This window comes from Pezoporus flaviventris, unplaced genomic scaffold, assembly GCF_033815535.1.
Source record: "Pezoporus flaviventris isolate CSIRO_AGI_PZ_B2104156 unplaced genomic scaffold, CSIRO_AGI_Pfla_v1 ptg000083l, whole genome shotgun sequence".
Taxonomy (NCBI): domain Eukaryota; kingdom Metazoa; phylum Chordata; class Aves; order Psittaciformes; family Psittacidae; genus Pezoporus; species Pezoporus flaviventris.
In genome coordinates, this window is record NW_026892631.1 from 4,413,190 (window position 1) to 4,439,823 (window position 26,634).

The 26,634-nt window shown below is 37.3% G+C and overlaps 1 protein-coding gene across 4 annotated transcripts in view; it reads right to left on the reverse strand.

The window, feature by feature from the left end:
• Positions 1–1,241: 1,241 nt before the first annotated feature.
• Positions 1,242–26,634, reverse strand: part of LIN9 (lin-9 DREAM MuvB core complex component) — a 36,946-nt gene continuing 11,553 nt past the window's right edge. For 2 of the 4 annotated variants that reach the window (XM_061475575.1, XM_061475577.1), the window contains exons 4-14: positions 22,506–22,639; positions 19,404–19,529; positions 14,550–14,707; positions 13,307–13,440; positions 12,243–12,362; positions 11,967–12,068; positions 6,788–6,868; positions 4,575–4,700; positions 4,128–4,310; positions 3,921–4,018; positions 1,242–2,667 (exon numbers count right to left, since the gene is read on the reverse strand). In XM_061475575.1, the coding sequence (XP_061331559.1) occupies positions 2,562–2,667; positions 3,921–4,018; positions 4,128–4,310; positions 4,575–4,700; positions 6,788–6,868; positions 11,967–12,068; positions 12,243–12,362; positions 13,307–13,440; positions 14,550–14,707; positions 19,404–19,529; positions 22,506–22,639 (1,368 nt within the window). In that variant the 3' untranslated portion in view covers positions 1,242–2,561. Of the gene's footprint in view, positions 2,668–3,920; positions 4,019–4,127; positions 4,311–4,574; positions 4,701–6,787; positions 6,869–11,966; positions 12,069–12,242; positions 12,363–13,306; positions 13,441–14,549; positions 14,708–19,403; positions 19,530–22,505; positions 22,640–23,092; positions 23,105–24,512; positions 24,606–26,634 lie in introns of all 4 variants that reach the window. The other 2 variants (XM_061475578.1, XM_061475576.1) reach the window with 2 other exon arrangements.

A 26,634-nucleotide genomic window follows, 5' to 3' on the forward strand; every position in this document is an offset into this window, starting at 1 on the left:
GCCCTACAGAATAAGGTTACCAATGCACAGAATCCCTCAGTGTCACCCCATGACATACCTGGGCTTGTGACACCTGTGACACTGAGCCATGGTTGAACTGCAGGCTTCGAAGGGTAAGTACCATTGCAGGATTGCTGATTAATGTTCTCCCTCCAAAACCAGAGCTGCCCTTAAAACATGGAGTAAAACCCACCAAACAAATCAAGTTCAGCCGCCACAAAGCGGGCTTGGGTGCCTAAGGAGCTGTTTGGTAGGGGTTGAGAAGCATGCACAGGAGCAGGAGGCAGAAAATGAGATAACCATTTCTAGGGGGCACAGGGTAAATTCAGGTTACTAAGAAAGCAAACCTGTTCTGCTTCTGCAGGCTTGAACTGCACTACAGTAGTTGCAGTGAGTTCTTGAGATCCCTACTATGCTTAGGTCACATTCAGCAGGAACAGTCATATCTGTTAAGTGTATTTGATCAAAACTCAGCATTAGCTCTGACCAACATGCCAGTAACCAAGGAGAAAGGCAGCCTCTTGAAGAGGCATGAATGTTCACGTTGCGTACATGAGCTGGCCAAACAACATGTGAAAGTACATGGTACATGGATATGCTTATCACAAATTACCTACCTTCCTCCTGTTGTTGGAACTAGATGGTATTAAGGTCCTTTCCAACCCTGACGATTCTACAGTACTGCCCTGCAGTGATTAAAAACACCCCACAACACCACAAAACATGCTGGAATTCATGGATTCATTTAAAAATCCACATGCAAGATCTGTCATACCTACAGGAGCAGGGTTACAATTGGAGTGTGGTGGTCACTACAATGTATTCTGTATCCAGTTAAGAAATAAGCTTGTCATGAAAAGCAGGTACCCAGCAGCATCACTCCCCAAACTGGCATGATACTAAACCTATCTGCCTGAAGTTAGGCTCTGGCACCTTTCTCTGTGCACATAAAAAGGGTGGTGGGAGGTGACCTGCCTGCCTTCTTTACCAGAGGGTAACACTACAGAATGATGGGCAACATAACAACAAAAGCAATTGCAGGGAGCACCAGTGGTCTATTGTGTTAAGAGAGGTAAATTTCCACAGGTAACTTGGCAAAATTAGTGTTTAGCGTTATTTTGCAATATCCCTGGCAAAGTTCCTAAATACCTTTAAACACAGCTAACTCGCCTTGTCCTCATAACATTTCATTCTCAGCAATTAAAGTTAACTTCTCTTAAAAGAAATGACCTGAGACCATCTGCAAAAAAGTTTGCATTTTTGTGAAATATATCAACTCTCATAGGTCAATTTATTCAGAGTTACAAATTTCATTGAGAATAAAAGATTTATGCATTTCTCTTAATTAACAGAACAAGTTTAGCTAAATAGAAACTCTGCACTAAAGTTTTGCAGTGGCACAATACCAACACAGAATACAGAAGCATCTTTCAACTATACAAAATTTTAAAATTGAAAATAATCCTGTTTACATATTCTTTATACATTAACATATAAAAGACCTCATTTAATGAGGCATCTAAAAGAATCAAAAAACCATCTCTACAGCTATCTCTGAAAATCTGTATCTGGAAACAATTCATTACACAGAAGCTTTACAAGACTATTTAAACAAACCAATACACACTTTTTACAAGTTTAACATTCCAAAAGGTACTCTGTAGGCAGGTTGTCACTTTTTGCAGTTTACTTCACTGGTTATCTTCCATTATAAAAGCCTTTGTATTTCTGTATCTGGTGGGTGTTGGTGGATAACCAGTCATCTCATTTAAAAATTGTGCAAAACAAACAAAAATTTGGAAAAACAGTATGCTTAACCGGTCATTTATAGAAAATACCAGCTAAAGCACTTACTTTGCCCCCTCTGAAGGGTAAAAATCTCTTCCTGGAGAGTTATCCGTTACATTTTTTACATTCCTTCATCAGACTCCTTCTATAAGTTACGATAAATTAAAAGTTCCAACAAGCCACTGACTGATCCATAGGCCTGCCCAGCATCCTCAAGTTTACAGCTTCTCTTTGCTGTCTGCTCCGTATCCTGTTGCTGCTTCTTTAGATGGGGAACACAGCCTGTGTTGTACCCACATTACCCAAAGGCTGAAATGGCACCTCCCATACTTACACAGAAGCCTAACAAAGACCTGCCATGTGGCTACTAATGTGAGCCATTTCCTCTTCGTCACTTCTAACATACCAGGAGAGAGTCAACAGCAAGAGGTGTGCAGAACTCATCTGAACTTTTAAAAACTTAAATTCAATTTAATTTGAATTTAAGTTCAAATTATAAGAAAGTATGTCCTCAAGCTTATTATAATAAATGCAGTTACTAAGAGATTACCAGTTAGCAAAACTACTGTATGTGAATAACAAACGGATAAATCTAATGTAATGCTGGCCAGTAATGCTGGTTTTCTTAAGAAGCAGATAGAATATATTTTAAAGGGTCCTTTGTGAGAGGTTTTTTCTTTCCCTTATCTTCTGGCAGTTAGGATATTTGGTGAAGCCTATATAAAGGAAGAGGATTTTCCAGAACTACTTGCTGTACACTTGAAGGAAAATGTTCAGTCTCTGTTGGTGTTATTAGCTGCAAAAGCATGTAGATTTCCCATCTGGCTCAGACCACTCTGAATATGTGCAACATGGATCTCAACGTTATTCTGAAAACAACTACAGGAAGAAAAGAAGGAGGAAAAGAAAGTGTTAAACCCCATATTTAAGAGTTGTATCTGAATATTTTCACAGTGAAAGTCAAGGTATGAACACACCCAAATATAAAACTTCAGGTGAATTAGAGTAGTACACACTAATGCAACTTGATAGAGATACAGGTACATATAGTGTTCGTACAAACAGCTGCATGAAATCAGCAGTTACTGATTTGGGTACCTAAAAGATGACTTTAACATGGCCAGAGTTGTTTAAATAAAACTATTATGAAGAGATCCTAAAATGCCCAAAATAAGTACAATGAAATGGAAACATCACCACCTTCACAGTGTAGCTCAACCTTTGGCTGAATCCTTTCCTATGTGCAATTTGCAGTGTTGATTATAGAGAAGCTTTGTTTTTACTACTGAAAAATGCTAAAAAACAGCATTTCTCAGGAATTATTCTTAAACCAAAAGGCCATCCTACTATCTTTTGCAAACAAAACCAAAACCAGTAATTCATGTGTGCAGCCTCCCCTTATTATGTAGCAATAAGAGTATGGAGAGTATAAGGAAATACTTAGCATTTAGATATAATTTTCCAAATTGTGTAATTTAGAAGCGTTATAATTATACATATAAAATCCTGGCCACTCCTGCTGGATGCTGCAGTGTGCTCCAGACAAGTATCACCACATTCTTGCTATTTTTACACTGCTTCCTCAGGCACCTGCTTGTGACAACTGTTGAAAAATGGCCCATCTAGAGTAGATGGGCCTTTGATCTGGCACAATATGGCTGTTCATCTGTTTCTTCGTTTAGAATATTGCCAATGGAAGCTGGTCAGAAGCTGTAATTGTCTCATATGCCAGCTTTTGGTATTTACAGATAAGAGGTTGAGTAACAATGCAAAAGGAATACTGAAATGGTACTGTTCTGTGGTTTAAAGAACTTACTAGTGGGATTTCAAAGTCTGAAAGCGTTCCAAAATAACTTATTAGTTGTCATAAGTGACTGAAGAACAAGAGTCTAGTTGTTGTGGCATCAATTCTGCACTTTTTATTTTCTACTCAGGTTACTTCACTGATAGGTTCAAACAGAAAACTGCTAATTTCACACTCCCTTTAAGAAACCCTCTATTAAATGGGACAATTCCTATAAGCTACCAGATTAAAGATCTTAATTATAATCAATATTCACCTCTAAAATACAGTAAGAGTGGCTTGCTGGCATAAAATGTGTAATTAAGTATTAAATATTAAAAAGTAATACCTGATATTTGAGTAGTCTATTGAATTCTTAATGTCATTTAATGAATCTGTTAGTGATTTAAATTCAAAGGAATTCAGATCACCTCCTTCTGCTAGACACTGTAGGAGAAGAAAACAAAAGGCGTTCTCACAGTTCGGCACAAAGAAGCTGTCAGAGCTTTAATACTACGTAATTTATGGGAGAAACCATTTTTTGCAAACATTTTACCTTAATTTGCAGTAATATTGCTGTAAGTCGAGAGATAAGATCAGTTAAGTTTTCACTCTCAACACAAAGCTGTCCTGTTGTTGAGGAATTTGCTTGCCTGACGATCTCCTGAGCCTCCTCTTCACACCTACGCCTCAGATCTGTTGGCTGGTCGGCAGGCTGGAGGCCTTGGTCAGGAGCAAGCTGCACAGATATAACAAAGAGAAATTAAGAGTAAAAATCTCCTTTGCATTTGATGTATGTGTGAAATGACAAATGATTTAGGAGAGTTTTCACAGGTGAACAGTGCACAGTATTTTTTTCTTCATTTATTTCAGCAGTAAACTACTGCTAGTTTAATTTCAAAGTGACCCTTATGTACACTTTATTCCCAGGAAATTCTGACTTTTTTTGGCACTTAGGTTAAGCCAACCCAACAAATACATACAGATTCCAGCAAAATCTTACCTCATAACAATACTGTTGAACTTTATGCAAAACTTTGTTTAAGTCTTTGTTCAGTTGTTCTAGATCTAGAACAATAGTTGCATATCTCCTCTGAAACTCAATGCCTATTGGCATAGAATAGGATTTCTGTGGAAAAGACAAAGCCTATTAAAGTTAATGCAATACTATATATTTATATCTTTTGATATAGGAGTATATTTCTATTTGTTTATCCAAATGGCTATCAGAAAGGTGTTTACTGTATTATGTACATGGAAACTTGTTTATAGCCTGCAACCAAGACTAGTACAGTGACGTCAAGATGCTTTCCTATTAATAAGATCTCATTTCAAAAAACTGAACTGGAAAATGTGCATCTGTATGTATTAATAGTTCCTCTAAAGGCATCCACTGCCTCATGTATATTTACTTTTACTGTCAGATAATAATGGACTACATTCAGTTCTGCTTTTGGTCAGTTCCATTTATTTCTATATTGGACCAGTCATTAAAAAAAGCCTCCACAAGAGGACTGTTCTAAACCAAACAGTGCTGTTATGCTAACAATTATCAAAATCACAGTCGTGTGAATTATCAGTCTGCCAATGAAACTCTACCTGAATGAACTCAAAGGATACTATTTTATTCATGTTCACGTATGTTATTGATGTTCAAGTGGATGGGTGCCAGAAAAAGATTCTTGTTCAAAGGAAATACATTTTAAGGGAGAAACAAGAGATTTAAAGGAGATACTCAGTGGCACAAACGTAGATGGGATTTCCAAGGGACAAAGAGGATTAGAAGTCAGGCTAAGAATACGGCCCAATAGGGAAGGTATCACATCCTCTATTTTTATCAGGACAGCCTTGAATAGCAATGGAGGTTGCTTTATGATTGCTGGTTTACAAAGGAAACAGCTCAAGGGAAGAATTTCAAAAGTATCTCAAATCCTTATGCAGGCTACAGCTGAGCTCAAATAGATCAGATTTGATATTTATTTCTAGATCCCCTTCCTCCCTGTTGCTTTTTCGTTCTTTCCATTTTTTGGAATATCAAGGAAAATAACAATAGTTAATTTGTGGCTTAGTAGCTGAGTGACACAATATCTGGATTCTTGTCAGAGGAAGGCTGCTGTCATTCCTTTGAATTTCCTTATCTATGCAAAAGTACTGGTATCTCAATAAAAACAAAAAGGTTTTAATTTCTTTTATGAAAAGCTGGTAATTTTTCAGGTAGAGTTATAGGTCGCAATGGCATGTTTTAGTCTTGCTTCTTTTTTGTATCTATTGTTATTATGCAAAATTAAAAACCAAAACATTTTATGCACAGGAAAAAATAATGTAGCACCTGAAGTGATAACAAGATTTTGAAGAGCAGCATCACAGCATAAAAGAAGAAAATTACAGAGACCTAGGGATGGGGCAGTAGGAAGCAGGATAAAAAGGCACACGTGCACATGATCACTGAAGGGACAAAGAGGGAAATCTTACCACAATAAATCAAATCCTTCAACATTCAAGTGTTTTACATAAAAAAAAAAAAAAATCAGCTTTTTGGTTTCAAGACATAAAAAGGCTTCCTCTTCCTTTCCACAAACCTTCAGCCTGCACGTTTTAGAGACAGCTGTCTGAATGGATGCTAGCAGAAGGTTGAGACTGATAGCTTTCCACTTTCAAGTTGATTGATAGCCATGGGTGGTAGGAGAGGCATTCTTACCATTTTGGTTTACTGACTGATGATTAGATAAAGCCTAGCAAGAAAAAACTATTCTGCTGCTGCTAATTTTACTCTAGCTGTTCTGGTATTGTCATTTTAAATGCCTGTGAAGGGCACTCAGAGCTTTACACAGAAAAAATCTCTGAATTGAGATATTGTTTTGGCCAGAAAGCTAAATAAATATCTACTATCCACAAAATAAAACTATGATGAATGTCTTGCCACATAAACTTGTACCCAAGATTCTCAAAGTGCATAGTATTTCCTTTCTCTGACAACTGACATGACATTACTGATGTTAATATTCATCAGTTTCCAAAGCATAATGCTTTCAAAGGAGAGCCATATTTGAAACAACTGACCTCAGACTTGTCTCTAAAAAACATAATTAAAGATTTTCACATTATAGAAAGCAGTAAAATACAGATTTTATCTAGATTCTAGTTTTAATTGTTATCTATTTGCATTTGCTGTTAAAGCATATCCTGCTTTGAGAACTGAAACGAGAACATTCTCACCAGCTTTTCTGCTTCTGTATTCATCTCTCTCAATTGCTTGATGTGTTCCTTCTTGATCATAAGGATTTTCGATAACCTGGTCTAAAACAAAGGAACTATTTTTAGAATTAACAGGTCCTTAAGCAGTTTATAAATGCTGTAGACATTAAGATAATAAAACGTGTGTATCTTTCATCATTTTAGATTTCGCAGCTGCTCATCAAGTTAAGATGCAGAAATAAAAATTAATGAAAATTAAATGATGGATTTTCCAGAGATTTTTAAAGCATTTTTAAGTGTCCTAGATTGGAGAATGCTAAAATCCATCAGCTGAAATTCCCTATGGGAAGACTAATATAATTTATGGCCAGCTAGAGGCTGAAGAATCAAGACTCTTCTTCTGCAGCCTGAAGGAAAGTGAAGGCTATTATCATCAAGTACTACAATTAATATCACTCACCTCACCATACCTTTTTTCACACAGTTCTCAGCCTGTTCTCACAGCTGTGCCCTTGACTGAGCACCAGCCCTTTGTGTACACTCTTGCAGTTAAACCTGGTATAGAGATTGGATCTATTTTATACTGAACAACTCGGGGCTTTCCATTTCCCCCTTTCATAATGGGAATACCCTGTTTCTCCTGCCTTTGGGACCTCGCAGGCTGAAGTGGAAATCACAGGAAGTGCTCTCAACACACACATCACTCCTAAAACTATTCATACTCTCTAGGGCCCCAAGAGAAATCCTAGCTCCACTACAACCAGTAACAGTTTTATTACTGATGTTACAGAGCCAAGATTTCAGGTTTTATAAATTTCATAGGGGATAACTGCATCCTAGCAGTGGAACATGTGACTGGGAAAAATAAGGATTCCTAGTTCAGCATACAATCTGCTTGTATATAATCTCCTTTGTTGATTTTCAAGTTCAGTCCTAACGCAGCCAGGATTCCTGACCTCACAAATCCTAATAGAAAATTATTCCAGGATCTCTTTCAGCTAATTATGCATATTCTTGGAATTTCCATGTTAAACACATTCTTCTTGTTCATTTCACAGTAGTTTGTTCTGCTGAAGCTGTTTTTCAGCTAAATATAGGCTCTCCCTCCTTGTATTTATCCCTGTTTATTCAGAGACAGTAAAAGCATCTCTTCTGCACTGTTCTTTCACCAAACTAATCACAACCCAAGTCTTTCCAGTTTCCTCTCCCATAAAAGGCTATTGATCTCCCAAATTTGTGTATCTTTCTGTACTTTTATTCCATTCACTGCCATCTTTCCAGTATTCCATGACAAGACCTGTAAACTAAGCCTGTAAAACCACATCAATACTTCTTTCTACACAAATACTTTGCCAGATGCATCTTACGAACGGATGGCAAGCCATGGTCAGACACACAGAGGTGATACCAGTTAGGCTACCTATCACTCTTCCAGTTCTATCTGCTCATTTCTGTCCTTGTGCTGTCTCCCAATGCCTGTGCTGAGTCAGCACTTCAATTTTTGCAGCTACATGAAAAACCCAAAAAAAGTTACTCATCAAGCTCTGCTGTTGTCACCATCCAGCAGCTGCCTAACACATCTAAATCCTTCTCCTTCATGAAGCTGGTGAGCCCGCAACCTAATGCGGAATATATTATTTGTCACCAGAGTTGCAAGTTATTTGGTGCCTAACTTCTATTTTGATGTCCAGACATATTCCAGGATGCAGGGCCCTAGTTCTCCAGTTCATAAGCTTGGATTTTATATTACAGTCATCCTATTCCAAGATATACTCCAGTGATCAATATAATCTGATTCTTTCTACAAGAAACTCTGACCTCCCACTGTGTCTGTGATGTCTACCAACCTTTTCTTGTTGGCACATTTTATTAAACAGATTTGCATTTTCATTTGCCAGTATCATCAGTGAATAGTTTAGCTCAGTTTTATCTGCCCTGAGAAATTCTTGGCTAACAGCTCTATTTTCAGCACAAGTCATCCTGTTTATGTTATAATTTGTAGTTCCCATTAAACTGGAAATGAGTTTTCAGTAAGATGCTTTTCCACATTAAAAGAGATGAAGGAACAACCCAACCAGCACGCTCAGACTCATACTTTCGACTGCATTTTTTAGTCAAGGGCGCATTTATAAGAACACAGGCATATTAAAGTGTGCAGTAAGATACCAATTCCCTTTTCTGCATGAACACGCTCCCTCTACTGGACACGCAGCAACCCTGCAGACAAGCTGCTCTGTCCGAGATGGGCTCCTTCCCAAAGACGAGGGGTGGGAAGCTGCAGCAGAGCGCTTGGAAAAGCATCCTCCAAATTTTAATAGTGACTAGAACGTAAGACTGTAATCTATCGACTCTGACCTACATTACAGCCTATGAAATATTTAAGGCTACATTACACATTGCATGTAAGCATGAAAGACTTTTTGGTTTAAATTTCTTATTTATTGCTGGGTTTATTCTCAGTATCATAATGTTAATTTTTGAGCCATTCTTCTCCTAATACATGATTGTCCATAGTAAAAACCAGAAAGAATAGCAGTCTCTGATAACAAAAAGTACACGCATAGAAATCAATATGAAGATTTAGAATCATGGAATCACAGAACGGCTTGGGTTGGAAAGGATCTTAAATTCACCAAGTTCCAACCTCCTGCCATGGGCAGGGACACCTCACACTAAACCATGTCACCCAAGACTCCATCCAGCCTGGCCTTGAACACTGCCAGGGATGGAGCATTTACCATTTCTTTGGACAACCCATTCCAGTGCCTCACCACCCTCACAGTAAAGAACTTTAGAAAAAACAAGACTCAGTGGTGTAGAACTATGATTAAAATAGTTGTTACAAGTCCCAGTGTTTGCTTACAACTGCAAGTTTTAAGTAAAGAGAATAACCCTAACATTTATATTTGTCAGTGTCTCCACATGAGTTTGGCTACACTTCCTTTTGTTCCAAGTTAATTTCAAAACCCGTAAGAAGAGAACTAAGGGGCTGGGTTGAAACCTCATTCAAAATGCACTGCATTTTTTCCCTGTTTTGTCAAAAATGAAGTTTTCCTAGTAAAATGTTCATTCACGGCATCATAAACAATTGCCAGAAAGTGTTCTTTGAATCAGACATTTCCTCATCATTTACTTCCTGAATCAGCATCAAATCAGAATGAGGGCTTTCACCTTTTTACTGTACCAGTGTATATGAAAGGCTAGAACATCTTTAATAATCACCTTTAATGTAAAAATACACCTGGACTGGTGGATGCAGTGGAATCAATAATCAGTATTTAACAGTCTCACGTATTTCACACCAAATTTCAGTACCAGCCTTAAACTTCTAATAAAAAAAGTTGAAGATGCTTAAGATGCTTGAAAATAATGCACGGTCCTTTAATAAATGGTTTTGGGGTATTTTTAAGCCTTGTGATCCTTCATCAAAAACCTGCATAAAGTAGTAAGCTGCTCACATAAATAAAAGCCAAAACTCTGTGGCTTGATTTTGTTCAAAGTCTTTCAAAAATCTTCAAGCAATAACACATATTAATGGGGTATCTTTGTAAAATGCCACCATTTGTAATGCAAGCAAGAGACCTGTACTTTTAAAACTCGGATTTCGTTATAATGAGTAATAATATACCACCAAATGTGACTGAGAAATCACACGTTTTCAAGTTTAAAAAATACAGAAACAATATCATAAACAGATCAACTTAACACACTAAATAGCTGCAAAGCTCAATACACTGTAACTACCCAGTTTCATCAGTCATTCTCAGTGACTGAAGGAGAATAGCTGCAGACACAATTTAGCAGCACAAACAGTACCTTTTGGACCTTTCCCAAAATCAGCTTCATACAGTAAGTTTTGTCTAAAAGACTGAAGAGAGCATTCTATTAAATAAAGTTAATTATGTTGAATGGCTGAAATACCAGTTTCATGTGAGCTACAGACACAACTTGATTCTTTTGACTGATTACATATACTTTAAAATTTGAGAAGTGTCTAGCAATATTATTTCTTAGTTATTAGTATTCTGAACTGAGATCATTCCCATCTCCTTTAGCAGGTTTAAAACAGCTTTAACTGGTAAAGAATCACAGATCTTAAGGTAAGGCAACATGAGGATGATCAGGGGACTGGAGCACCTCCTGTATGAAGACAGGCTGAGAAAGTTGGGGCTGTTCAGCCTGGAGAAGAGAAGGCTGCATGGAGACCTCATAGCAGCCTTCCAGTATCTGAAGGAGAGCTATAGGGATGCTGGGGAGGGACTCTTCATTAGGGACTGTAGTGACAGGACAAGGGGTAACGGGTTCAAACTTAAACAGGGGAAGTTTAGATTGGATATAAAAAAGAAATTCTTTCCTGTTAGGGTGGTGAGGCACTGGAATGGGTTGCCCAGGGAGGTTGTGAATGCTCCATCCCTGGCAGTGTTCAAGCCCAGGCTGGACAAAGCCTTGGGTGGCACGGTTTAGTGTGAGGTGTCCCTGCCCATAGGAGGGGGGTTGGAACTAGGTGATCTTAAGGTCCTTTTCAACCCTAACTATTCTATGATTCTATAAGCAACTACATTCTTCCATCATGCTGATGGAACTTATCTTGCTTTAATTAGAGTTTTGATGCTCAGTGAATCTCAGCTTCCTAACATTACTTGTCTGTGCTCTTTGGAACCCATGTACAAAAATCACTGAGGAATTACTCCATAATGATGAAGACAAGAACATAGTTTTCTTATCTGTAACGTGTATGTTTGTTTTCAGGGAGAAGAGTGCTGCTTTTTGTCTCCAAAGGGGTAGATATTACATAATATAAAATACAATATTATACAATATACAGTAACACAGATGGCCAAACGTTCTTTGCAGAATGTCACTATATTTTTAATAAACAAAGTCTTAACATAGTCCTAGGCCTGCAGGTAGAAATATCATCTTTTTTAAGACCAAATGGTAGAGCTGGGAAAAATAAGACACTTTTGGAGACAGAAGCCCCTCCTGTGGTCTAAAGAGTAGCATATTTCAAAGCTTATGAACAAATGAGAAAATTAAGAAGGGGTGAGGGGGAATAAAACCAAATACTAGTAGCATCTTCTCAAAAGGCAATTTGGATATCATCATCTCTCTCATAAATCAACAGATGCTCAGAAGAGTTGGCAGAATAAACACAAAAGGACAATACACAACAAAATTAAGAGATGTTCTTAATGCTTACCACTTGAATAAGGAATTCTACTGGAAAACCTCCTAGCGTTTCACTATCTGTGCCTGAAATTTTGTTTTTCCATGAAGACTGTCCTAATAAAGGATCACTGTCCTACACAAAACAAAGAACATTTAATTAATAGCTTATTTTTAGAAGGTTTTGCTAAAGTTTTGATCTTGCTGAATAACCTCAGAAAATTCATCCCAACACCTGCTGAAGGTAACAGCTTCAGCATGTATCAGGAATTACTTCAATGATTAATATTACATGAAAAAAGTAACTTACTGTAATTGGAGACTGGAGTGAAGGTGTATACTGCAATCGGGGAGGGGTCATAAAGAACCTTGAAGGCCGTTGTTTCTGTCCAAAGGCAGCAATTGGCATGGTTTCATGAGGCTCGTTACTCTAAGATACGAAAAACAAGGATGTACTTCAGCTATCAAGAATTTTGCACCTCTTTTGGAATACGTAATTTATTTCTGGAATCTGAACTACCCAAGCCCATCCATGACCCAACACAGCAATGTCAAAAGATTAACGTTATGCTTTGGGCTAGCAGGAGCTTTAAAATTGTATTCCATTGCTGGAGTTTTCAAAATGTTATGGCATCATACCAAATACTTCTAATCCAAAAATTATATTGGCAAGTTTCAGACAAATCATGGCTGAATCATGGAGTTCAGCAGAGGCCCCAAACTTAGGTCATGAGTGAGACTAGACTAATTATGGGCTCTTAGCAGATTCAAGACTATACAAGATACAAAAGAACAAAAGGTCCTCTGAAAATCTTGCAGTCTAGGTCAGACTGTTTGGAAGGAACAATTCCTGGAGCTCGTAAATTGGTAGGAACACCTATGACCTATAACTCCAAATTGTCTGACCAGAGCAATATCCCCACAGGTGGGTGTTGCTCATTACCATAGAAAGTTTCAAAATGAGGTTAAATCAACTCGTAATACTTGCTTGCAACTACCACAGGCCTTTCCAGACTGTGGCAAATCACAAAGGGACAGGTTTTCTTGAACCCTGTCAGGATTCCCTAGCAGAATTTTCTTTGGGATCTTACATTACTTGTTATATTTCTTAATATTAAACTCAGGCTATTGTAATAACCTACAATAGTAGGTCTAATAAACTATTCCCATTTGAGACATTATGTTTTTATCGTAGAGGGTTCTATAAAATCATAAACAGATGCTCATTTCCCTGGAATTTCCCATGCATATTATGTCTGTTTCTATTTATGAAAATAAATATATTTTGAATTTTCTTCTTTTTGATTAAAACATACCATTGTAGATTTTTATATTTTATTTCATACTATTTTAAAATGTGCCATTAATACTTACGAGAACTTCATAATCTGGGATTGTGTGTGTTCCAAGACCTGCCCTGTCAAAGGTGACTCTGTAGGTAGCATTAAGGGTGTCTACAGCATCTATCTGCCCAGTGAATAATCCATCATGGACACCTCGCAAACGTGCTTTAGATAAGAAAAAAAGAACAACAAACCAAACGTTATGATGTTCTGATACCACTGAGAAAAAGACTTAATACATCTTTTGGAAGTAACCCTTTATAGATATATTTAAAGGCCACACATTAAATGAGAAAAAACATAAACCCAGAAAAAGAATTGTATGCAATAGAAATATTATCCAAATGTTTGTCAAATTTATTTTTCCAAGTCAAGCATTGCCCAGATTTAATCCTTAGCACTACACTTGCGGCTACACAAGCTGCTATTTAATACCCAACACCTTTTGACAGACAAATTTTGCAGGAAAAACTCAATTTCCAGATGATTTTGCATACAATTTCTCTTTGAGTACTTTCACTGATGGCTGCATATTGAGCAAAAGACAATGAGGAACACAGCTCATGGATACAGCTCTAGAAGTGCGAGAAGAGGCAGTGTTGTGCATGCCTGCTCTTCAGCAAGAATTAAAGGCAGTGTTGCTGAAGAATGAAAAAAGCAATGAACAGTAATGGCTTGAGTAGGAAATACCATGCTTAAGTGAAAAGCATCAGGATCACAAACAGATAGGACGGTAAAACTCAAGTTTTTATAAGATCAGACAAAACTTGTGGAATGAGAACTTGTTGAATGTTTTTAACAATATTCCTTCTTCAGTTGTGTAAGTTTTTTTCAGTATGGCAATACCATGTTCAATATACAAGCCCAGCTGTATATACAGTATCAATTGTGTATCTGTTTCAAAACCAACATCTTTGTATTTATGGAAAAATAAAAGCTTAAGCTGTAAATTAGGTTAGATTTTAACCTCTCAGACAACACTCAGTTCTTTGCAATTAAGCACAGCTCTCTCTATGATTAGATAGATATACTTGAAAAGAATAAATCTACAATTTGAACCACAGCAATAATAAACTATTCATACTAACTTTGTACCTCAAAACCGTATCGCTGCTTTAAAAATACGAGCTAATCCTCACATGCACCTTCTCAATGAGTTAGCAATAAACCCATGCAAATTGTGATGTGTTAACTATGTGCACTAAGTATATTATGGTTTACTAAAATCTTTGCAAAACATTTAGGTGGCGTTTCACTTGTTTTGAAGAAACTACCTGTAACTTTTGTTCCTATTACAAGCGGTAATGGGATTTCTTCGGGAAGATCTTTGAACTGGGAAATGTCTGCAACTTTCCGCTGCTGCAAAAGTCTTATTTTCTGTCGTTTCTGTTTTAACGCTGATCTCTCTTCCTCAAAGAATGCAGAGGAACACCTATAATACAATTCAGTAAAAACTATACTTAAATTCAGCACTGAAAGCATGCATATGTGAAGACACATCAAGTAAACAGGCATTATTTACAAATCAGGGAGGGGAAAATGAAAATGCTTGGGGTGAAGTGCTCAAGAGAAAGGAATTCATTGAATGGATTTAGGCAGTCTTATTCCCCAGAATTAATCACTCCTAAAATAACAGTTTATTTAAAAATAATACTTCAAAATGCCAGCTGTTGCATTCTGGAGTATATAGTACACAATATCAGAAGAATATAGCTTTTAAGGACTTTTTCTGCTTATAGGGATTCACCTGGTGTCACAACAAGAATAGAGCAGGTCCCACATTCAGTCTACTCTGAATACCTGTTCAGTGCATGTGAGGAGGACTCACTGTGAGGTCTCTGGCTGCCATCACTTCCTGATACACAGTAGATCCCTTTCACGTGTGCTCATTATCTCAGTTAAGCTATTAAAGGGCACCAGACTGAGAACATAAAAGGGCATTTCTCCGTCTCATCTTCTTATGTCTGTACAGAGTACAACTCGGCCACAAAAATCTCTCTTATGCAGACGAATTGTTCTGAGATTGATCGTAGTAAATGTACAAACTTGTCTGAACTTGGGCTATTGTACAAAATCAGATAGTCTCTAGCAGTCTCCTCCATCACTTTGGGGGGGTGTGTGTGTGTGTCTTAAATGTAATCTAAAAGATGGAAGACTTACTCACAAAACTGTTACTTGGTTTTATTAATTTTCACTTTTAACCTACTGAAAGGGCATGATGCATGAAGGAGATACCGAAAGCATAACGACATTAAATTAAGGACTCGACCCTATCTCTCATTCCTTATTAAAAAAAAAAGTTTTATGATTCTTGTGTCAACAGAAGAAGTCATTTAGGAGTGCAGATGCTATTGCAGGCCTGCTTAATCACAGCAGCAGTTCTTTATCAAACAATTTACTCCTTTGTTAATTGCTTTACTGCAGTCAAATCCAATTTAAACATTTGCCATGGAACTCACACAGTTATATATTGATTACTGATCCTATTTTATGGGGTTATGTTAGAAGATATTGACAACTCCTTTACTAAGCTCCCCCTTTGACACTGCAAATTGTTTTTTGTTTTGAATCCCTTCAAGATCTTCTTTAGTTACTTATCACTTAGTACCGAGCAGTCAGCTCCTACCTCCACATCTGCTTCCACTCCTCTCATTATATGCCAAAAGAAACATTCTTACATTTTCTTCTGTATGCACCTCACTTGGAGAGTTCCACAAAGCCACTTCACTATTCTCCAAAATTTCTCTTCCTTGCAATGCGTATGGGAAGTCATAAGCACTAAACTTCCAGGACACCGAGACTACTTTCTTTCCAACTGACCAGCAGTCTCACACTCATTTGCCTGTGTGCATACATCATTTGCTTTTTATCTTATATATGGCTCCGAAGATATATAGACAATTAACACAGTGAGATCTTAGTCCTAAGCAAGACATTAAAAATAAGAAAAAAGAAAAAAAAGAATGAACAGGAACAAACTGAAGCTGTGATGTACTTCTGTCAGGTATGTGCACTAATACACTGCACTGAAGGTTCCTTTACTAGGCTTTCCAATCTCTCACAGTAAAAGTCATCACTAGTCTTTGTATAGTCTAGAAAAGTGCGTGGTAGCAACTGCAGGTGCACGTCCCACTCACCAGTTTACCACTGAAGAGCACAATGTGTTCACCTGCAGTTGGGTATTGCCTAATGATCCTCAATTAAGAGCGTATCTGGAAAGGGATATTGCAGAGAGAGAGTGATGGTGGTTGGGAAACTTATGCAAAACTTATTTGCATAGTCTCATTTAAAGATGCCATTTGCTTCATATTTACAAGTATGAAATAATGCTCGTCATGGGCTAGGAATATGAAGTAGCAAAATGCAGGTCAGAGCTTTCCAATTCCATTGACTGGAGTAACTAATTACAGCAAGATTAAAAAAAAAGGGGGGGAAGGGGGAAAAAACCCCAAAGCAATATAGACTTTAATATTAGTTCTTCTAATCACATCCAGGTTCTTGCATCAGGAACATCCATTATCGCCTGATGTTCTTTGACCCCTGCTCTTAGAAATACAAATTCAAATGCTGCTATACTAATCACCGACCTTAGAAGCTCCCTACAATACCAACTACTATTTTACTGCTAGCTCAGACATTCTTAAAAAGTCTCTGTTCCCAATGCTGTAGATCATGGATGTAGAAAGTACTTTCAATGTATTTCTTGGCTTCTGTTAAAGGAAATCTCCAACCCCACATCCCCCATATGCATTTAATAAAGGTTATCCCATTTTCACGCCACTCCTATGAAAAAAAAAAGAAGATTAAAACTATGGTACAGATCACATTGTAACCTCTTTCTTTTCGATTTCTACCTCAGTAATGAGAACTTGAACAGAGGAGTCATCACCATCATACAGTGGCAGGACAAGCATATCTGAACTTAATTTCATATCCATTTCTATTTCACAACCCCAATGAAGTTTATACAGAGTACACAAGACTAACTATTACCTCTTCCTTTTCTTGGAGCATATCTTTCCCCACAGTCTAGCGGAATCTTACAAGCTTTGCAGGCTCCCATGAAGAATACTGTTGTGCCAATCAACCCCACTGTTGATGGTGTGATAGGACACTTAGTGTAGCAGCAGACATAAGAAAATATTACAATATATTTAAAACAAATTAAAAAAAGAAAGAGACGATGACCATGTGCACAGCTCTCACACAGACACTACCATCCTCCGCCATCAACACTGTGGATGCAAAATGTCTTAGTTTTAATTGCTTCATGGGAACATAGCAGTATTGACATGATATTTAGTTTACTGGCATATGATGAGGACAGACAGAAGACATTTCTAACAGAATAATAATGTATAAAACCAACTTTGCTCTAGAGGCAGATGAAAATTACCTTGAAAAAGGTTCCAAATTATTCAAATGATTTGGAATAATTTAAAATCTGTCAGAACTGTTAAGGCCAAAGACCACTATGGGCATACTGAAAAAGACTGTCAATATTTGATGATTAAAGAAATGAAACGCAAACAGGGATGCTTATTTTATGTTGATAAAAAGCAAGAACTCAAAGTTTTGGTTAACAAACAAAACGAGGCAATATCCAGTCAAATATTTGTACTTCAGAATTCAGGTAAAACAAACTTCTGCCTATTTAGACCTGTGGTTCCTTAGGCATGAATCAGTCTTCTTAAAAAATAACTTAATAAAAAACTCCAAATCAAGCTCACTTCCAAAAAAGAAAGCAAGCAGTTTTATCTTTGGTCCAACAGAATGCTGAATGAGGCAAGCTGATCTTTCATACTGGTACCCACTTTTGGCAAAAGTCAAGTGAATAAGTGATGATATAATCTCCAGATACACCATTTCCCTCTCAGTGGGAAGCATGATGATAAAAGGAACGAAAAGCTATCTCAGTTAAGCTCAAATGATATGAATGCTTTTCCAAAAGGACCTATTTTAAAGCTGGCTCTGCTGTTTTCCCTTGACTGGCAATTTTTAAGTTTTGTAAAGTTGTTTATAAGTACAGGAGATGAAATAGCCTCCATCAATCAAAGTATAATCTGACACTGTACAGTGATCCATGAAATGAATTCAGTGCTTTAATGTATTTTCATAAACAAACCAGTCTTATTTCTGCAACACTACTTACACATTTGTCTCTTGATCTTACACAATGCTAGGATGGTTGAGCTTGGGAGAGACCCTGGAGGTCCCCTGCTCCAACCCCGTCCAGCAGAGACACATGCAGGAGGCTGCCCAGGACATGTCCAGACACCCTTCAAGTATCTCTAAGGATGGAGATCCTATCATCTCTCTGGGCAACCTGTGCCAGTGCTCAGTCACCCTAGCAAAAAGAAGTATTTTCTTATGTAAAGACTGAATCTCCTGCTTTTCAGCTCCTGCCCATTGCCTTGACCTATCTCCAGACAATGCTGAAAAAAGCCTGGCCTCATCTTCTCTATGCCTTACCTTCAGGTATTTCTACACAGAGATGAGATCCTCCCTAAGGCTTTTTTTCTTTAGGCTAAATTGTATTAGGCTAAGGGTCTGTAAAAAGGCTGAACTGAAGTCAGTAGGTTTAAGACTGGAGAATTTTAAATTAGTGAAAAAATTATGCCCTGCATTAAATTCTGACTTCATTCTATACAATGTAAATATTTCACGGGTGACTATCTCCTCTCTCCGTTTTGGCAGCCAAGCCAGGAAAAGTCAATGATCCATAAAATGGTATTAAAAATAACAAAATAGATGAAAATGTGCACTTGTTTTCCCCATGGAGAGCTAGTTATAGCCAGGAAAAAGGAAAATCTTGAAAAATTGGCCTGTCTTCTATGTCAGGAAGCACTGCAGCCTAGAAGATACAACAATAATTTCAACATATCCTAGCTTGGACACTTAGTTATCCAGATTGGTAAGAGAACTTTTCAAGTACAAGCTCATGAGAACTGCATAGACTGGCCACATGCATATATGTAACAGAGGGTATGTGGGAGAGTGGGGTGTGTGCTCAGAGAGCTATTATTTTCCTTTACTGCTTGGATGCAGAAGTATTTTAAAAGGAACAATTCCAGTGACATGAAAACTACATGTAGTTATTAGCTGAAAAGAAGAAAGAAAGAAATTACCTCCGTGGTTTTCCCATTAATCGTCTGATTTTCCCCCATTCTACTCTTGTCAGTTTTCTGGTTTTCAAATTTGGAAAAGATTCTTTCAGGCAGACACAGAAGTCATTATCGCCTTCAAATAGAGGTCTGTTGAAACATAATTGTCCTCTGTTAACTACACTTAATAAACTTTTGTCATGAGATTCCAAAACCCATCCATTATAAGAAATACATTGAAAACAAAATGTATAAATTAGTTGTATAAACAAGACACTCCAAAGGACAAATTTAACCTGAAATAAATTCAGCTGAAAACAAAGACAAAGTTTCCAGGAGTATTATTCTACTTGAGCCTTACTATCAGTCATGTTTAAATATGTTCCTCTCTTCTTACTATGGGGAGACATGTATTCTTCCTGTTTTGGAATGTATACAAAGGCACCAAATGAAACTTCAGCAAAGGCAGTGCAGTGCCATGAGGATACTGCAACACACTGAAGGAAACCATAAAGTTGCGGTGAGGTGTTGAGAACAGAGGAAGCGACTTACTGGAATATACGACACTCAGATTTCTCAGTGATACTGAGACAGACAGTACCTTTTTCATAAATTCATTCAATTATAACCCTGATTCTCAACAGAGGGTTCCAAAATACAGGAAACTGAGCCAAGTTGGCATTCTCCACAGCTACACACATAGGACTTTTATTGTATCATACCATGACTCCATGATGAAGCAGAGGATCAATATTACAGAAGTGACAGTTCAGATAACCTACCTACACAAGTTATGAATTTCTCTTTGATGCTATGATCTGTCTGTATCCGTCTGTTTTATGACTGCCTTTTACTTTGTAGTACTACATCCTTCTTGGGCTGAACAGACAAGGGAGCAGCAATGGCTATACCCATTTAATAGCAGGTTAATCATTAAAGACTATGTGCAACTGAAATAAATCTCACCCAGTGAGAACAAAAGAATAACTGCATCCTAGATAAAGCCACTTTTCTCCACTCTCTGCAGGGTGCTGGAGTTTAGAGGGGAATATCCTCAAGCACAGAACAAAGAGGATCTTGGAAGCCACACTGCTTTCAAGTGAGTATGTGGGTTGGCAGTAGAGAGGAAAGGTGCATGGACACATGGAGACCCAGGCAAGAATGGAAGAGAATATTTTCTCTCAGCAGTAGGAGGATCTGCAGCTGTGGCTTGAAGTGAAAAGGAAACCACAAAGAATGATCAGCAAGGCTCAGGAAACAGACAGGGGGTGCATAAAAGAGTTTTACTGTTGCTAATGTAAGATACCTGTGTAAATAACAACTGGTTTGGGAAAGAGAATCTGTATTTGATTGGTTTTACTATCATCTGTCCCTAAGCAGGGAAAGTGTAAATCCACAGCATCCACAAGACTGGAAGCTCTGGGAAATGGTATAAGCAAGCTACAGCTGCATCTTGTTCCGAGTCTACGATCACTGTAGGGGTAACTAGCTCTTTAGAAGTCTGTGTGTGTCAGAAGTCAACAGGATTGTCCTCTGCAGCAGCACAGAAAGAATCCAGCTGAAACAGCTTCAATAATCTAATAACTACAAATGATAGCCATAGAGATTAAAACATTCTAAAAACTTAATAGCAGACGTGGCATTTAAATTGAGGATTTCAATTTTGGATGAAACAATTTGATTAAAATATTTTGAGACTTGTACAGAGAGCCATATTTTTCAGTTGACAGCTCTATGCTTTAAACTTTTTCTTGTTAAATCTAGATCATATACCACTCAGAACAACATACAAAGTTTTTCTTCCAAAGATATGTAGCTTCTCAGTAAACTATATTATAATATCTTAACATGATTATATCTTACTTAGCATTAAAGCATACATGAGTAAATTCCAAAGAGGTTTTCACAATTGCTTGCTAAACTCAAATTCTAATCTACTGACAGACTTAAAGTTCCACAGACAATTATTGGAGAATAAATGTCTCAAAGTTCTTGGATTGTTGTAAAAATCATAATTATACATGTCACACATTAAAATTAGTACTAGGAATAAATAGGGTTTGGGTTGTTTGGTTTTATTTTTTTTTTGGGGGGGGGAGGAGTTTTTTGCTCAAATAAGGAGCATGTGAAAGACAAATTCCTCTTTCAAAGGAATTAAATGATGAATTTAAAAGTAACTAAAATGGACAGGTAATTTTTCTACTTGTGGTGAATATATCCTGAAACATTTTTCTGTTGCTATGACTGCCTTCTCAGCTAAGGAAAACAGCCCCAGCAATCATGATTAAAATAGGAAGGAAAAACAGTAATTATTTTGCTATGAATGAATTCCAGAAAAGAATGCTTGATAACTCTGAAGCTATTCTTTAAAATATTACATACTAGTGTTTCATCTGTTAGTCAACTGGTGTAGATTTTAAGATTCCATTCATCAAAAAAGATTTTTACATTTTAGAATTTTTAGGTTTTCATGGTTAGGGACTAAAATAAAATGGATCTTTTAAATAATTGGCACCATTTTGCTAGTGGTGTTAAAGAGAACAAGTGCCAAAGACTCCGAGGGACAAATTGCAGAAACAGTCTAAGAGACAGAGTAGGAAATCCAAGAAGGATGCCAATATGTAGACAAAACCTGAACAGTCACAAACCAAACTCTGTTAGAGATCACAACAAAAAAAGGATGATGAAGAAAAAAATATTCAAAATCAATGTTTACATCTTTTAGGGAAGCAGCACCTTATGAAGCAGCAGTCTCCTTCCCATCCCCCGTGTATAACATTGATCCAAGGGTTGAAAAAAGTCCAAGTGTTCTGGTACCTTCATGCCTAAGAGGCTAAAAACATTATGAATAAAATCTTGTATCTGGTAGAGGCAGAGGTGATAAAAAGAAGATTATTTCCATGAAGGATGGCTCTCCATAGAAGACTATCCAAGGAGGTTGCTCATTATTAAAACAACAACAAAGAAACAAAAATCCCAAATAACAAAACAATGACAATTTTCAATAACTAATGCTTTAAGAATAAACTTTGGAGTATCTAACTACTATATGGAAATTTGCAGCTGAAGGTCAGAAAATTACTTGATTCTATACTATTAAGAGACAATGATATAAAACAAACATACTTATCTATATTTGAATAGAACCATTCGTATATGCACCACTTGTGAGCTTTGGGAAGTTTGAGCAGGTTACGAAGCCGCAAACCAATCTTCTGTGATGCTTTCTTGTCTGGTGTTGGCATTGTTGTATTAAACTTCTATATAGTAAGATAAAGGAAACAGTTAAACGCAGTCTAACATTGTTAAATATTCAAATGATTACACTAGATTCTCTTGACAAAAGTTTGCACATTAAGAACTCTTATATTTTCATCACACATACTGTTTCATGACAATGTTTTGTTGCAGATCTGTAATAATCCTTACTGCATTATATCAGCAGCGCATCAACTGAACAGATGCAAACTTTAGGAGGATCAATACAGCAGATTATCTCCATACACATATCTCTTCTAACACAAACATTTTCCAACACTGGAACTGCATTATTGGTAACAGCAGCATGGCACTAAAGTACACACAGGCTTCCGAAGTTTGAGGCACCGCTGAACATGGTCTCTAATAGCATATGTGATGATGTGGCTCAGATACCAGCAACACCAACTGCCTCATTTGCAGTAGCGCTTTTACTCTTGCTAGCTCTTCTTAACCTGAGGGTAAAGCTAGCACAGAAATGTGACACAGCCAAAGCTTTGAGCAGTGCCTGATTCACAGAAATCTGCAAAGGAAACTAGCATGGACATAAGCAAGTTTTGACTTCATTTGAAAGCTATTTTATAAATTGCAGAAAAGACACTGTCTTGGGTTACATGCGTAATACATAGACATGTGTATAAACAAGAGTGTATAAAACCAATTCCATGCTTTTGTTCCAGGGTTGGCTGTCTTAATGACAGACAGAAAAACTTACTTGCAACAAAATCACAGCTTTCGAGAATATTAGTTTAACTGAGCCCCAACACCGTAATCAGTTGTTAACCTTCCCCACATGCTCAAAAGCACTTTGACCTTTAGAAGCACCAATAACGGGATAAAGCATAAGGCAGGCCCTTGCTGGCTCCTGCTGGGTGTAATCACTATTCTACATACAGGTCCCCATTCTCTCACTGGAACTCCAGGAGACAAAGCCCAGCAGGACAGCAAGATCTGTGAGCTACAGCAGCTGCAGCCCCTCACATGTTTATCTAGCAACTGCTGGACCTCATGAACCAGACATTTAAGTACAAACCAACAGGCATACAGCGTTATCCAGCCCTTTCTACCATTAAGAAATAATGAATAGAGAGAAATACCATGGCCCTCATCTCTAAGTCTTCCCTATTTGACGCTGCAAGGTACAGTTCAGAATACAAATAAGACCAGTATTCAAATAGGATTTTTAAAGTGTGTCAAATTCAGGGTTATAACGTGAAGGTACAGAGAAGTGATCTGGAAGACAAAGGTACTAGAGCGCCAATTCTTTGGGACTAAGAGATGTTGCCCTGTCTAACATAGCAACCGAAGGCTGAGAAAAATAACAGCTATCCTTGATACAGCATGAAAAAAGCAGACAGTCAAGTGGGAAAGTAGAAAAAAAAAGCTGTTTGAACTGGAAGACATCATTAGAGGATCAATAAGGTAATAGATGACCATGAATCCATTTAGGCTATAAATCTATAGCAAGTTCCTAACTGTTGAAATATATTCGTTCTACAGCAGCCTCCTAAATGATATACTCAGTGCAAAAGAAGTAGAGAGTTTTTAACTGAAGATGAGTAAGTTTATGCAGACTACAGGAAACAACTGTTTGTGGGATCAAGATTGGCAATTAGTCTGGAATCCTTAGCACCGCATGCTTATGTCCAGGATCAAAAAGAACAGATACTCTCATAAACTGAGGAACACACTTGTGTGAAGTATAAATCTGTTTTGAATTGTGGCTTACTCCTAGCAACATCTTTCCTCACAAGAATATTCATAAACTGATAATGCAACTTGAGAAGCAAATATATTCTGATTTTCAACTAACACAGATAGGCTTGTTGCCCTGTGTGGCAAAAATATCCGTATGCATGTAGATCTCTCTAGAACCATCACAAAGTTCTGATTTCTTTTGGGTGACCTTATGTTTATTTGCCTGTCATCTTCACAGAAGAGCTGACTCCATTTTGAGTTTCTGAAGGGCTGCATGTATCAAAATTAAGAATGAGTTACAAGAAAAGTAATCTAATTTCTCTGTTCATGCACAGAATTCACAGTGAGAGAAATTGAATGCCTTTTCTCTTGCCACCTACTGGTTTTAAGGCACATGGTACACAATAAATAGTGCCTCCTAGCAGTTGAAGATCTAAGGGCTGAGAGAAGAAGGAATGTAAGATTCCAAGCTTTCCAGTACTAACTATAACCCATTACTATACTGCTGGCCCAGTTCCATGGAAGTATTTAGAACCTAACTCCCACTTGTTTCCAGAGGAGTTAGGTGTCTAAACACTTGTGTATCTGAGCTTGCTTTGATTATAAGCACATCTGTTAAACAGTTTGTTCCAAATTATGGGTCAAAAAAAGCACTTATTCAAACAACGTATTTGTTCTGGTATGTTCTCAGTAAAAAACATTAGCTGGATATAATTTTTTGGAAAGGATTTGTTTGAAGTCTAATAAAGCGTTGTGGGTTTGTTGTTTTTTAACTCATTGGAAGTGCCTACACTGCAAACTGCCAAGATGAAGTCTGAAGAAACTAAAGCTTGAATAAGTTATGTAAAAATATCAGAAGAGAGAAGAATTTAGAATTTATGCTAAGTAAAATTGACTTGTGTGCTAATTGACTATGGCTCAAATAGAATTAGAAGGCTGACTGAATGCAAGAAACCATATTGCAAATGTGTGTCATGAAAAAAAACATTTCCATTTAGTTATTCCTCAACATTTTAACCTATGACAAAACACTTGTATTTCAACGAGGATGAAAGAGTAAAAGCTGCTTTAGTAAGCTTTTCCTTCCAGGAAGACTTTGTGGCCCAACACAGGAGCCAGCCACAGCTGAAATATGTCTCCTTTGCAGTACTGCACCCTGTAGCGTTCCTTGTACTCCTAACTATTTACAAAGGTGATGAGTAAAGGCAGAATAAATGCAGATTTCACTTCTTTCAGTACAGATGGCGAAAACACTACAAATTGATCTCGGCATGTCATCTGTTACACAATGTGAAGAATACTGATGACAAATACAAGATTTAGTAAGAGTCAGAAACAAAATAAATCACAAAAGTAAAATAAATTTCACTAACAAGCATCTATCCTTAAGAAAGATGTTTAATAAGTCTGTGACTGATTACAGTATCTATTTGAAAAGAGTTATTCTCTATTAAATTCATCAGTGGTAGCAAAAAATCTGTCCTATGCCATGAGAACAGCTGGAGCTTTCCAGGGAAATGCACCCTTCTTATTCTAAACTATATGTATTTTATAAATATAGCCACATAAGTCTATTTCAGCAACAGTACTGCTATGTATGCACTAGACACCTAAGCGCATTCAGCACACAAAAGAAAATATCCATTCCTTGTAGATGTTACAAACCAGGAAAGAGACGTACACTGAACAGAGGAAGGTAACTAAATGGTGCCCACATCATATTAACAGAGTAATTCGTTTATCATATTGTTATGGATGCTGTTTTTCTCTCTTCACCTACATAAATCAAGTTCTTTTCTTTATATCTCCCAATTCACTAACCTTAAGAACAATCTTAAATTTCAATCACAATGTCTTCATAGGTTTTTTTATAACATCTCTACCATCCCTGACAAACCATCACCCTAAAAGAGGTCAGAACTATTCTAACTTCTGAGCAAGAAAACAATAAATACTGTTCCAACAATAAAAACTCTTCCAGTGCAGAACTCTGGGACTTGCTCATCACAGCGTTCTGCCCACAGGATGAAGAACCAGGTTCAACAATTTTATTTTAGTCTTGACATTTGAGATGCTGGTTCCAGAACAGTATTTTTCTCCTAAACGTCTACCTAGTTCTTCTTGCTTTTGCGAGATTACACATGACGAAAAGCAACACAGGAACACAAATGCAAAACCAATCTAAACAAAACTTAAGAGTTCCTTCAACCTTATGTTAAGGCTATGATCTGGATCAAGAGAGCTATTTTACAACACTCAACAGAAGCTGCCAAATTCTATTCCAAGGAGCTACCCAAAC